Source organism: Salmo salar, chromosome 03, assembly GCF_965601325.2.
Source record: "Salmo salar chromosome 03, fSalSal1, whole genome shotgun sequence".
NCBI classification, from domain to species: Eukaryota; Metazoa; Chordata; class Actinopteri; order Salmoniformes; family Salmonidae; genus Salmo; species Salmo salar.
The window spans coordinates 68,898,422-68,912,586 of NC_138293.1; the positions used below are offsets into that span (position 1 = coordinate 68,898,422).

The 14,165-nt window shown below is 41.8% G+C and overlaps 3 protein-coding genes across 3 annotated transcripts; 2 read left to right on the forward strand and 1 right to left on the reverse strand.

The window, feature by feature from the left end:
• The first annotated feature begins 372 nt into the window (after positions 1-372).
• Positions 373-2,421, forward strand: zg14 (Gastric cancer antigen Zg14 homolog). Its single transcript, NM_001141859.2, has 7 exons — positions 373-454; positions 894-1,036; positions 1,191-1,316; positions 1,427-1,550; positions 1,694-1,791; positions 1,875-2,082; positions 2,252-2,421. Exons 1-7 carry the CDS (start codon positions 394-396, stop codon positions 2,335-2,337), a joined length of 846 nt encoding a protein of 281 aa, NP_001135331.1. The 5' UTR covers positions 373-393; the 3' UTR covers positions 2,338-2,421.
• Positions 2,422-5,024: 2,603 nt separating this feature from the next.
• LOC106607123 (zona pellucida sperm-binding protein 4) lies at positions 5,025-7,033 on the reverse strand. The gene is made up of 6 exons (XM_082971415.1): positions 6,919-7,033; positions 6,702-6,820; positions 6,450-6,584; positions 6,111-6,283; positions 5,280-5,955; positions 5,025-5,166 (listed from the first exon to the last, which is right to left on the reverse strand). Exons 1-5 carry the CDS (start codon positions 6,969-6,971, stop codon positions 5,872-5,874), a joined length of 564 nt encoding a protein of 187 aa, XP_082827541.1. The 5' UTR covers positions 6,972-7,033; the 3' UTR covers positions 5,025-5,166; positions 5,280-5,871.
• A 1,971-nt stretch (positions 7,034-9,004) lies between these two features.
• LOC100196220 (WW domain binding protein 2) lies at positions 9,005-13,676 on the forward strand. Its single transcript, NM_001141249.1, has 8 exons — positions 9,005-9,106; positions 9,921-10,029; positions 11,343-11,481; positions 11,879-11,971; positions 12,194-12,379; positions 12,657-12,740; positions 13,192-13,268; positions 13,381-13,676. The coding sequence occupies exons 1-8, from the start codon at positions 9,048-9,050 to the stop codon at positions 13,453-13,455; spliced, it is 822 nt and encodes a 273-aa protein (NP_001134721.1). The 5' UTR covers positions 9,005-9,047; the 3' UTR covers positions 13,456-13,676.
• The last annotated feature ends 489 nt before the right edge of the window (positions 13,677-14,165 follow it).

A 14,165-nucleotide genomic window follows, 5' to 3' on the forward strand; every position in this document is an offset into this window, starting at 1 on the left:
AATACCAATATCCCTGAGCCTCCCTAGGCCCATATTGCCCAGGGTTAAGGACATCAATTGTAGATAAATACTATTACATAGTGTTCTAATTTGTAAGTCGCTCTGGATAAGAGCGTCTGCTAAATGACTTAAATGTAAATACTTTAAATTTATTCCACAGATCCCTTGGCCAACCGTTGTATGTTAGTCATTAAAAAAATGAAATGTAAAACAGATATGTTGAGATCTGGCCCCCCTGCAGTACACCTGGACCCCACTTTGAGAACCCCTGTGATAGACAGCTAGAGCCTCTAAAAATTAGGATTAACATTTTTGGTGTCGGGGATTTGTATTAAGCATATTTAGACTACAACCAATCCATTTCTACTTCCTGTGTGAAAGGTCGCAAAGAAGATGGCGCCGTCCAAGACGAAACATGCCAACCAGACTTGTGTTATTCCAGGAGGTTTTACGGGTAACCATTGCTAAAATAACACACGTAAACGGAGAATGTGTTTAAAAATATATAATTTGAGGTTTGTTAGTTTGCTCATGATCTCATTCTGTTTCATCCACGCTAGCTTGCTTCTAGCTAGCTAACTCCACAACGTATGTCGAACACTGAACTTAAGCTTGCTTCAAGACCAAACTTTGTAAACACATGAGTCTTGAGGTTGTTGATGCCTTATGGTGATTAAGGATTAAAAACGGTCAACTTGATGTCTGTATATTATTTGAACTGCATTCCCTAAGACTACATCATGTAGCTTAAGCAAATATTGTCTACTATGTTTTACTCTCAGGCTAAAGCCATTAGTAACCTCTGCGTCTCCCTGGAGTTGTAGACCATGTATTAGGACCTGCCTAGACAGATGTATGTTTTGACTGTATTTTGATTTAACCACTCTTCTCAGTGCTTTCTCTACAGTTCAGTACTGACAGTGTTGCCCAGCACAAAATATGTGTGAAAGAGCACCGGGTGCGAGCAGAGAAAACCACACAAAGACCCCTCGACAGAACACTGTTTGTCCTTAACATTCCCCCATATTGCTCTGAGGTACGTTTATGTTGTGAAGACTTTCAATTACCAATCAGTGTGCATGTGATTGTTGTACTATTAGCAAGTCTACAGAAAAATGAAATGTTTGTGCTACAGCTGTCTGTGGCCAAATAAGGTATAAATGTACTAATCTCTTTCTGCTGTCTTTTAGGGTGTCATAAAGGAGCTCTTCTCTCAGTTTGGTCCTGTTCAGTCTGTGGAGCTGAGGGAGAAGCCAGGGTCCTTTGAGCACTCAGGACCCAAGCTGGCCAAGTATTTCACCCCAGCACAAAAACAGGTATGCCCTGAATCCGGACAACGAAGCTCAGTGTTTAGATCAGATTGATTATTGAAGTGCCTATGGACACCTTTTCAGTATTGAGCCTTTTCTGTTTCCATTCCCCACAGGGGTTCAGAGTGGGTTACATCGTGTTTCAGAAGGCCATCAGTATTACAGCAGTGAAGTCCCATCCCCATGATGTCCCATTGGTTGTTTCCACAGAGCAGCGACCTGTGTGGACAGGTCTACAGAGTGAGTGAGCTTTAAAGTCCTCTTCTAGATGCTTGGTCTTTTCTAAATGTCAGCAGAATGTATCAAATTGGAAAGACATTTCACCCAGATTTAATACAGTATTTAACATGCCTTTCACTGTCTCGCTTTGTTTCTGTCTTTAGAATGGATTCATCAGTACAAGCTGTCATTTTCTCAGCCAGACAAACTACAGGAGGCAGTTGACACCTTCATGCAGGATTACGATAAGAGAAAAGAAGAGGTCAGATTCTCCCGCTGAGGAGTTGAGATTGAGATACATTTTGGTATTTGTTATTAACATACTTTTTTTTGTTTCTTACCCAGGAGGCAGAGTGGCAAAAGGAGGCGGCTGAGGAGCAGCTGGAGGATGAGGAGGGCTGGGTAAAAGTTACCAGGGGTAAAAGCGGGACCAAGACCCGCCCCCACAGTGAGGTATCCAATCAGAAAGCTCTGCAGAAGGAGAGTAGAAAAAGGAAGCGGAAGGAGCTCATGAACTTCTACACCTGGCAGCACAGAAACACACAGAAAGAACGTAAGTTATGGTTCCAGTCATTTGACCACAACAGAAGCACAATGTGTGAAATCATTTTATTCTTTAGTGCAAAATTAACTTTTTTGTTTAGTCATTCTGGCTTCACTGCTAACTTTGTCCATATTACTCAGTCACTCTGCATTTTGAAAAGGGTTATTCTCTCTTTCAGATATCGCTGAACTGAGGAAAAAGTTTGAGGAGGACAAACAGCGAATTGCTTTGCTAAGAGCACAGAGGAAGTTCCGACCTTACTGAATCAGTGTCTTCTGAGATTCTCCCCACCTTCCTGTTTTTTAAAACCACCTAACCCAACCATTGTCAATAAATATCAATTTGTGTAGTTTTGTTTGTCACTGACAGTAATTTATGGAGTCTACCAGTTTGATTGGTATTTGATTCAAAAGTTGTGAATCAATACCTTAGGATCACTTCAGGTTTTCCAACAGACACCCTTATATTCTACTCTTTCTGGGGCTGTAGGATAGGCTTTAATATCTGATATTTACTTTTCAGGTGCAGCGCTATGCACTCAGTTTACGTGACCTTTACCAAAGTGTCAAAGGCAAACTGGATGCATTGGAATGCACATGGCCAGTTGAAATAAATACCAGTTGTAATTAAGTGTTCATAGAGGTGCTTTATTGGGCTTGTTCAACCTGTAGGCCAGTCTCATTGTTTCCATTTCCACATTTTCTTTCACTTCTGCCACTTGACAACTCATCGACCATGAAGAGAACAGGAGGAAGAACAGGATGGAGGTACAGATGACAGTGACAGAGTACATTGACACCTGAAATGCTGAGGGCCAGCAAGAGAAAATGTTAGTGTCAGTTTCATTCCACTCATACAGTAGCTGTGGGGTAAGTTGAGACACTTTGGGTATGGTTTCTTAGTAACAAGGGTATCATTTGACCGAAGATTTCATGGAGAAACCACATTGGAAGAGAGGTAATCAAGTTAGGTCCAAAAAAGTCAAATTAATTTGATGTTTCATGATGCTTGTATCTAAACCAAAATAGATAATTTTAAAGATTGTTCTATACATCAGTTGGAGTCTATAATCTTCAATGTGGTCCTAAAACCTAGCATGAAGTGCATCCTTATTGCTGTGTGGATTAATATAGTAAAAATGTTTGCCTTGGAGTAAGTTGTGCCAACGGCAAGTGAGCAAATTTAAGAGTTCTTCCCAGGCAAAATGCAAAGCATTATCGCTGGTATATGTTAAAAATTGTTAAAAATGTGTTAGGTGTTAAGCCTGTGTTGAAATATGCTTCAATTGATTAAAAGACAATCAATTGTGTTTGGGGAAAAATAGACATGATTTTTAAAAGATGGTGGTAATATTTAAATCAGTACAGAAATGTGTAGGTGGCTCAACTACTAGGGGTCAAGCTATGTTTTAAAAACTAACCCTTAAATTAATTCTGATTATTTCCTGGGATACACAACATCCTGAAATAAGTAGATATGTTAGAAAGAATACATTTCCCTTGACAGAGTGATGTTGAATGTAAAAAAAAAAAAAAAAAAAAAGGCTCAACTTACCCCACTCTCCCCTATTTGGAATGTGCTTACCTATATTCAGATGATCACTATGATTCTGTTCCTGTCCAGAACTGTTCTGACCCAACAGCACAGGACCAAATGAGACTAACTGGGAGACTCGATCTGACCCAGACTCCCTCCTCTCCCTCTCACCATCAGGTGCTGGATGGAGGAGGATGAGACAGCATGACTATTGGATGAAATAACCCAATTCAGTGTTGGGGTGAATGTAAAACATAGGGACCTGAAACACTCACAGGTGATGGAGCAGTGTTGTTTACACTCTTCCTCATCTGTGAAGATTTCCACCCAGCAGTAAAAGTATACCTGAGAGACAAGATTCAGTAATCAGTGTTTTTCCCAACCCTGGTCCTCCAGTACCCCAACAGTACACATTTCCGTTGTAGTCCTGGACAAACACACCTCATTCAACTCATTGAGGGCTTGATGATTAGTTGAATCAGGTGTGCTTGTCAGGACTACAATGAAAATTTGTACTGTTGGGTCATCGATGACCAGGGTTGGGAAACTGCAGCAGATGGAGGAGCAAGAAATCTTTGTTTTGACAATTTATACTGAACAAAAATGTAAACATAACATGCTGCATGCAATTAACGATTTTACTGAATTACAGTTCATATGAGGAAATCAGTCAATTAGGCCCTAATCTATGGATTTCATATGATTGGGCAGGGGCGCAGCCACAGGTGGGCCTGGGAGGACATAGGCCCAACCAATTGAGAGCCAGGCCCAGCCAATCAGAATGTTTTCCCCCACAGAAGAGCTTTATTACAGACAGAAATACTCAATTTCATCAGCTGTCCGGGTGGCTGGTCTCAGATGATCCCGCAGGTGAAGAAGCCGGATGTGGAGGTCCTGGGCTGGCGTAGTTACATGTGGTCTGCGGTTGTGTGAACTGACAAATTCTCTAAAACAACCGAGGTGTCTTATGGTGGAGAAATTAACATTAAATTCTCTGGCAACAACTGTGGTGGACCTTCCTGCAGTCAGAATGTCAATTGCACGCTCTCTCAAAACCTGAGATATCTGTGACATTGTGTTGTGTGACAAAACTGCACATTTTAGAGTGGCCTTCTGTTGTCCCCAGAACAAGGTGCACCTGTGTAATGATCATGCTGTTTAATCAGTTTCTTGATATGGCACACCTTTGGATTATCTTGGCAAAGGAGAAATGCTCACTAACGGGGGATGTAAACACATTTGTGCACAACATTTGAGAGAAATATGCTTTTTGTGTGTATGGAAGAGTTCTGGGATCTTTTATTTCAGCTCATGAAACATGGGACCAACACTTTACATGTTGCATTTATATTTTTGTTCAGTATATATTAGCAAAATGTTCAGATTCTTCAGATAACTAGGATAGACCTTACCTCCTCCACACTGGGATTGCCCATCTCAGGGTCCAAGAAGGAAAAGGTCTTGACATCAAACCTCCTGACCTGGGAGTGAGAAGTTGTCTTCCCCTGACTGTCCACTGGGACGGAACTCCTCATGCTGTCCAGAGGGTTAGGACAGCTGTCAGGTAGAAGGAAGGGAGTGAGACTACTAAACCAATATTGACAGTCTTCATATTCACAGTGATTAATCTTGAGTCAGTATAGGAAAACTTTTGTCTCCCTCTCTCTCACCCATCATAGAGTAGTGTCCATACGGAGTGTCTGGAGGCAGGGTAGGCAAAGCAGTCCCGCACACGCAGGGAGAGACTGGGGTCAGGGGAGGGTGGAGTGATTGACACCTCCACATACACAGGCTTACGCAGATAGAGGGTCAGGGGCAGCTGGTCCTCAGGGAGGAAAGAGGCAAAGGACTCATCTGGAAAAAAAGAAAAGGGCCAGGATGATGGAGGTCTACCAGTGTAACAGTGTGCGAAGTGACAACTCTTGATGCCATATACTTGCAGTGTTTGGATTTGGCATCCCTTGCTTGGTCTGTGGAAACCATATTGTTTTACTACAGTACCTGTGGCTATTTTCATCTGTACTCGGACAGTCCCCAGTGCAGTCACAGGTGGAGGGTTAGTTGGGTTTAAGGACCACAGATCAGTGTGGAGGAGAGCTGAGCCCTCATATTGACACTGGACCTGCAGACTACAAACCAAGTCTAATTCAAAACATTTACTCCATAGTAGTTTCAAGCAATTAGGTTCTGGCTAAAGCCACGATATGGTAAAGTGGTCCAAATTGTAGTGCACTGTCCAGAGGCAGGAAGAGAAATAAGCAGCTACCTGAAGGGAGAATGTTTGCCTGTAATCTTTGGATGCAGTTCCTCAACCTCCACCTCATAGCTTACAACATCCCCATTCACCTGTAAATATAAGAGGGGGAACAAGGTATTTCTGCATACCTAAGAGTATTCAACACTACAAGAAAAAGCAGCATTATTCTACTACCAGAGGCATTCAGGACAGAAGTATACTACTGTAGAATAGGGCAGAAGGCAAACTAGACCTACTGACTCACCATCATCTTTGTGCCACACTCCCTCACCCCGATTTTAAAGACAGCTGTATCTGCAGAGGTAGCTACAGGAGAGCACTCTGGCTGACCCTTGACGGCAAGGTTGTTGGGGTTGAGTGGGGGGTCAGTGTCTGTCGCCTTCACAGAGAACACAAAATGGCCATCCAGAGAACAGGCTGAGAGCAAGAGGAGGAGACAGAAACAAGGAGTTATTCTTGACATTTAAGCTCTGATATCACTATGCGCCAATCTCACCAAGACAGTCACTATCCCTCAGCTGATACTTTCTTTCAGAAGCATGTTCTCCATTGTACAAAATATACCCAAAACGAATTCCATTACTGTTCATTCTGTAATAGCAAGTTGAGTCATGATCATCATAGCAGCATCCCAGTTTGAGACAGCCATCATTGGAGACATCCTGGGGACCACAGTCCACACGCAATGCTCTATGGATGCTGCATTTTCCAGATCGTGCTGAAGGAAAGTAAATTGGAAGAATGACTTTTACAGAGGTGGTACTAAATGGCACTGCAATCACTATGTGTGATAAATCATCTAAAATTCACTCCCTATGAAATTATATGAACTCACAGGTGCGTCCAATGATGGGTTTCTGGGCCATCTTCTTGAGTAGGGGACAGCTAATATTGACCCGGTACCATTGATCCCCTGCATCCAGCTGGACTCTCAAAGATACAACCACTGTCACCCTAAAGATAAAACAAAGTGGTTTGATATGGCAATCAGTAGGTTTACACACAGACCAAGACCTCTCAATGCAATGAACATCAAAAATACATTACCATACCTCAACCTGTGTGTAGCAACTGTCATATCGACTCTGGAAAGAAAGAGCACCATTCTTCTCTCCCCTTCTCACTCCACAATGTTCTTTGGCTTTTGGCACAGGCACACTGACTCCATACCTGTCTGGGGAAAATTAGATCAACCAGCATACCATACATTCTAATTAAACAAACAAAATCTGCAGATATAGAGGGCTAAAATATAATGGCTATTTACCTTTCACGCGCAGGTTGTGAAGAACCGCTTGACCGAAAACTGCGCGTATTCGTCGGGCGGTGCAGGTGACTTGAGGCAGGGCATCTTGTGCTCTAGTTTGAGCGGTTTTCTGCTGCACGAGAGTTGAAAGGCATCGGTAATATGGCGCAAAGAATGTAAAAATTACACAAATCATAAGTAGCATTGTTAGGCTACAGGTTATGCTGTGTTTAAATTAGTTGAATGATTCACAATTGAACAATATAATTGTGACAAAAGCAATATTTTGCGCGGTATTTGTGTAGTGAAGAAACGTGTCTTGCAAGACCAGTAATTGGAGTGATGAGGCAGGACATTGCATCAGGCTTTGTTAGCCTACCGGTGATTAAATCAATTATCTCAGTCACTATGTTGGCCTGCTGTATGTGATACATCGGTGACTGAATGAATGATAACATTTCATTTTATGAATACAATTTATTTATTATTAAGGGATCCTTCCAACTTTTACCCAATTGTTTTATTTAATAGCCTACTGTGGGGAAAAGTTTGACTATATTGTGGACTTTCATTATAATTCTATGTTGAGTCCAAATAAAATGAGGACATATCACCCTTGATTAAAAGGTCAAAGTAAAGTGAAGGTAATGTATGGCACATTTTCACTGTACATACAATACTACGCAATTCATTTTCACCTCAGGGTCAGTAAATGCAATTATTACATAACAACCTCAATCCCCTTCTCTTCTTTCACAGTCGCCATGCTCATTTCTCAGTCCCCATGGCAATGCTTGTACCGATTGCTTGTACCCCCCCATTCTATGTTATGAGGCTTTTTAACATGAGCACTTATATTCATTGATGATGTGCTGCTTTTAATGTCAGTGTGTCCTTTGTTGTGTTTTATTGTGTATTTATTGGTGGTGTTATGTATTGACTGGTTCAATCAAATGTGCCCTTTTGGGGATTAATAAAGAACTATCTTATCTTATTACATAGCCAGGCCCATCTTTTTGCTACATATTGGAAGCCACAAAATGAAATAGAACGTTGTATCTTTATGCTGTAAACACTGTGTTTAGTAGGCCTACTGTCACTGTGGCCACGCATGGCATTGTCCCCCCTGTAATGCAGACACAGAACAGGATGCAAATAGCTATATAGGACAACATTTGGAAGTCTACTTTTTGCATGTAGCAATTTGAGGAAGATCATAGAGCAAGATTACTTGTAAATTCATTTGCTCTACATAATTGCAGCTAAATTAAAAGTTGTCCCACTGAGATGAGACAGGCCTCATGTCAGTTAAAAGTGGAATGGACATGATATACACATAGTTAAACTAAGTGATGAGAAAATATATTCAATTTTTTTTTTTTCCTGTATTCCATCCTTTTTTCGGACCATACATAAGTCATGACTCATGAGTCATAAACTGATTACACAATTGGCCTACTAACTTTTCCATTACATGTGATGGTTGTACAAGCAGAATTATATAATCCAATTTGGAATATATAGCCACCCATTAGATGTTCTAGTATTGGACTACGACTGAGGCAAACTCGAAGCACATTCTATAAAAACATAACATAATGGATGATGTTTAAACAATAATCAATCATATATGAAAAGTATTTACTCTCCTTGGGCCTACTCAGCTCTCTTCACAACCACAATGCTGTATTATTTCATCCAAACCAATCTCAAATATCCCACCTAACCTCAACACACTAGAATTTATATGACAATCTCAATTCAAAGGCTTGTTGACAATATGGGAAACAATGTCGGCAAACAGAACATTGCAGTCACAGCACATGAAACAGCTGATCCTGTGACGTAACACTTTCAGGGTTTTGGGGCATTCCTCTCATTTCCAGTGTGTAGCTGTACCTGACGAAGAGTACTAGAGTATTAGACTATCTGAACATGGCTTTGAATCGAAATCATTCTCAAAACGGAGGAGTTTTGATTAACAACGGCGAGAGGTTAGTGAATCATTTATCGCCACGAAGCTCACTATCTAAAGGTAGCTTAGTTAGCTAACTCGCAAGTTAACGTTAGCTGTTACGGTAATGTTAGCTAGCTAGCTTCTGTACCTAGTGTTAATTAAATCTAGCCAATGTCAGTTAGCTACTTGGGTTGCTTTTGTTTTATTCAGCAAGCGTTATTTTGTTGTGATAACGTCGTTAACTAGTTTAATTATTTTTAGCTAGCTAACTGTTAGCTAGCTACCAGTCAGCAACGTCATTGTTGTTGGCCTTGCTGGCAGGAAATGCTATCAAAGTACTAAGTCAGTCAGTCATCATTACGCATTTGAAACGTATTAAAGCTAACGTTAGGTAGATACATTTTCTTACTTTAGTCAAACTAGGTATAAGAGTAAGCTAGCTAAATAAGTTTGTTTTCCAGGGAGGTAGACTGACAGCAAAGTCAACAAAGAGAGAGCCCGCCCGCCCCAACTACAACCTGAGTCTAAAGTAAACGTTGTGACAGAGTTTTAGGAAGTTGTTAAAGTAACAGGAACTTAGGAAATATACGAATAAAGAACTTTTCATAATAGTTAGATTTGGCACATTCTGGAAGTGTCAGATTTAACCAACCAACCAGTATGTGAAATGCCAATAGTAAGCCTATGTGAAATGATGTAGACCATACAGAATCCCACTATGTCCCTTGACACTCGGTTCTGCTAGGATTCTACGACAGTATTTGTCCTATGGTGGACCTGTCATACATACTATACCTATTGATCTGTAAATTCACTACACATGCCTAAACTGACCATGTATCCTCCATTAGTGTGTTGAGGGAATGCAAGAATGTGGAGCTGTCCTTCAGTGATGTCACCAGCAAGACAGACCTGCTGAGGGGGTCCAAGAAAGGGACTGTTTACCTCACTCCATACAGGGTATGTTTATTATCTGACCATGCTGGTCCTGTGTGCCTGTTGGAAGACAATCCTTTTTATTCTATGAGGTTTAATAGCGGTTGGCATCCAATAAATGTTGCATTACCGTCACCTACTAGACTGGAGTATAACTCCCTTATACTTTGCTTAAAAAAAATCTATACAAAAGAATCTACAAATACCCTACCATCTAACCCTTCACTCACTAATAACCAAATGCATCTCTGCAGCTGCCACCACAACCCCAATTTTCTATGACTTACGTTCCATCCCTGCAGTACAGTTGATGACTATTGCTATAAATGCAAAAAATACAATCTTACTGAAACATAGCACTTTTTGGCCTATCCCTCTGTACTGGTACAGTTCTACTACTCAAGCCACTCCTCTCAGGATCCCTCCCCCTTGACCCATCTTCCTCTACTTTCTTCAGTGCCTCCGCATATGACAACTTCTGCACTACTCTAACCCAGGAAACCTCAACCTGCCTCTCTAGCACGGGACATTTCTGATCTCCAGCCTCATGGGCACCCCGACAATTAACACATACCACTACTTTCCCCAATGCTACACATTCCTTTGTCTCATGCCCTTCTGCACACTTCACACACCTAGGAACCTCCCTCCTACACACTGCTGCCCGTAAGCTTGACACCTGTAACAATGTAATGTATTCGGCACAAAAGCTTTTACGGGCTAACTTCTATATCCTAACATCACTTTGTTGGGAAAAGACTCAACATCAAAACTCAAAAAGGGGACTTCCCGAGTGGTGCAGTCTACGGCACTGCGTCGCAGTGCTAGAGGCATCACTACAGACCTGGGTTCAATCGCAGGTTGTGTCGCAGCCGGCCGCGACCCAGAGACCCATGAGGTGGCGCACAATTGGCCTAGAGTCATGAGGGTTTGGCCAGCTGGAAAGTCCTTGTCCCATCGCGCTCTAGTGACTCCTTGTGGCGGGCTGGGCGCCTGCAAGCTGACTTCGGTGCCAGCTGGACGGTGTTTCCTCCGACACATTGGTTCGGCTGGCTTCCGGGTTAAGTGAACAGTGTGTCTAGAAGCAGTGGCTTGGCAGCGTCGTGTTTCAGAGGATGCATGGCTCTCGACCTTCGCCTCTCCTGAGTCCGTAGGGTAGTTGCAGCGATGGGACAAGACTTTGACTACCGATTGGATATCGCGAAAAGGGGGTAAAAAACTAACTACAAATAAAAACTCACAAGGACATACGACTCTTCTGTTTCACCACTCACGCCATCCTGTCTGCAGTATCACAAACTGGAAGACTACCATTGCTCTGTTTGTCCTCGTTTCAGTTGGTGTTTGTGTCCAGTAATGCCAAGGACAGCCTGGGGTCTGTGATGTTCCCGTACTACCTGATGAAGGGCTGCAGCATTGAGCAGCCAGTCTTCGCCGCCAATTACATCAGGGGCACAGTGTCTGCTGAGGCTGGGGGTAGGCAGCAGTTTGTTGTCCTCCCGTAGCATTCAACACCATCATGAGGAAATAACTGTAGAGCATGCAAAGTGTTTATGGCCTCCAGTCCCAGGTATGACCTGATGTGTCCTAGGAATACATGCAGAAGTGAATCAATGATGCAAGGGTGATTTGCCAAGGCCAGATATTTTCCAAGGCTGACATCAGTCTGTAAACCACAATCTCGTTTTACTTTACAATGTCTATGTGTCAAAGTTTTTAGCAGCAGTAGTAGTTTTTAGCAGAAGTAGTAGAAATTGAAGTGTGACATCTCCTCCAAAGCACTGATTATAATTCAATATCGGACGTGCAATTTAATGCAAAGACAAGTACACAGTGCTCATCAATGTTTTGACACTACTTTCTTTGGTTTCAGGAGGCTGGGAAGGCCAGGCTAGCTTCAAGATGTCTTTTTCCAGTGGGGGAGCCATCGAGTTAGGTCAACACCTCTTCAAACTGGCAACAAATGGTAAGTAATTTCATGACTGCCATGTTTGTCAGTACAGAGCCTATTTGTCATTCAACATACAGTATCTGCTTTACTCAGTTTATATCGTACAATTAAATAATTCATTAAACATGTACATCACTAAAGAATTTCCTAGTAATGCAGTCAAAGTTTATATTTGTTATACATGTTACTCTTTTAGTCCAGTCTGTATTTTAGGATTAACCCTCAACTTTGTTTTAGCATCTCGTGCCCCTCCTGCTCAAAACGGAGGTGCCTCCTTTGGCTATCCCTCTCCTGGAGTAATGAATGGCTACGGCCCACCACCTGTTCCTCAGAACTACCCGTATGAATCCCCACCCCAGCAGAATGGTTTCTACCAGGCTCCCCCAGGCAACATGGGCTATCCCTACCCTATGGCAGCCGCAGGTTTGTTATTAAAGAACTTTATCATCACTATAAAACTGTTTGTATGTTATGCAGGTTTGGGTCATAATAATTGAGAATCAAATGCTGTGATGCTAGCAGATTGAAGTTTACATTAGAGATTGCCTAGCACTTAAATACAGAAATATTTTGGATAATACCTCCATTGTTATGAGTGTATGAATTTTATTGATTGGTGTCAATATTTATAACTACTTCAAGTAAAGATGTGTCCCCAAGGCTGTTATGAGTATTTTGGGTATTCTCTCTTGTGTTGCAGGAATGTACCCATCTGCCCCTGCCTACATGGCCCCACCTCCCCCGTATCCTGGGCCCCCCCAAAACTGGGCAGCTCCCCCTGCAGGTTTGTCTCCCTGTCTCTCTCTGTATGTCTGCATCGCTGCATCTGTCTGATCCCATCAGTCTGCCTCAATATGAAGCACATGGCACTGAGAAAGGAGTGCTGATGTCGTAACCGGTACACATCATATTAAAAAGGAGAAACAAACAAAATACCTTTCACCCCTAGTCTCCCTTAGCCCATGAAACAACCCAGGTGGCCTGAACTCAGTACGCCTCATTTACATGTCAGTTGTGTGTCTATTTGTGGGTTTTGGAGAATTGAAATAGAGTTGGAAGTGTGCATCATTCTGTCCGGAAGATGTCTTGTCATGAGTATCCTGCTGCAATATACTGTGCTAAGCGTGCTCCATTGTCTCTCCTACTCTACAGTTACAGTAGCATGTGCTTCTGTATCAGTTACTGTACATATGCATTATTCTCCCCTCATTTATCTGTCTCTCCCTGATCCTCAGGTAATGCCAAGGCAGCAGAGGCAGCAGGCAGCGCCTATTTCAACCCCAACAACCCCCACAATGTCTACATGCCCATGGTAAGGGACCTGTTATTCTCTCCATGTCCATTCAGTGCATGCAATTTATGCTGTGTTTATGTTTTTAGTTCAGTATTTTTAAGATATTCTGTCACTGTTTATTCCCACATAGGAACAGCCTCCTCCCTATGCACCTTCTGCCCCTCCTGCTCCTTACCCAGGCTATCCAGAGAAGAAGAACAACTAAAGCTCAATAACCATCATCCACTAATAAATGCAACAGCAAATTATTAAGGGGATGATAATTATTAGACTGGAAAGGAAAGTATAAAGTACTACATTGACAAAAAGGCAAGATTATTTTCTGGCAATTCACACAAGTAATTTTGAGGCACAACAATGTTGGGACATTTTCAAATGATGAATGGTTCCTTTTAATCATGAGTAAAGCTTTATTTCACCCCCTCCCACTCAGTTTATTTTATTTTGTCAATTGCCAAGTAAATGGTTATTCACGTAACAGATAAGTATTCAATCTTTTCAGTTATCATGGTCGGCTCTCTCTCCTTCAGTCTGTTAGAATGTGGAACTGTCCTGTACTTAGGAAAGGGTATCTAACTGCCCTGTTGAGTTGAAGTACATGTAATGGGCAGTATGAGGAATGTATAGGCATTAAATATTTACAGCATTTTTTAAATCCAGAGGTTTATTACCAAAATACATTTTATAACAATTTTCGATTAAAATGATGATGCTTATTAACAAAACGACAATTTCTATTCCTACTAGTATTGTAAAGTATTTTTACATTCACGTTCACAGTAAGTGTTTCCATTGGTGCGTGGTTGGTGCGTGGTTTAAGTTTGTTCCAGAGAGCCTTGAATGAAAGCTGAAGTTCCCAGTGCTCTCAATGTACACCATACCTTTCTAGATTATTTCTGGGTTTTTTTGAAGGAA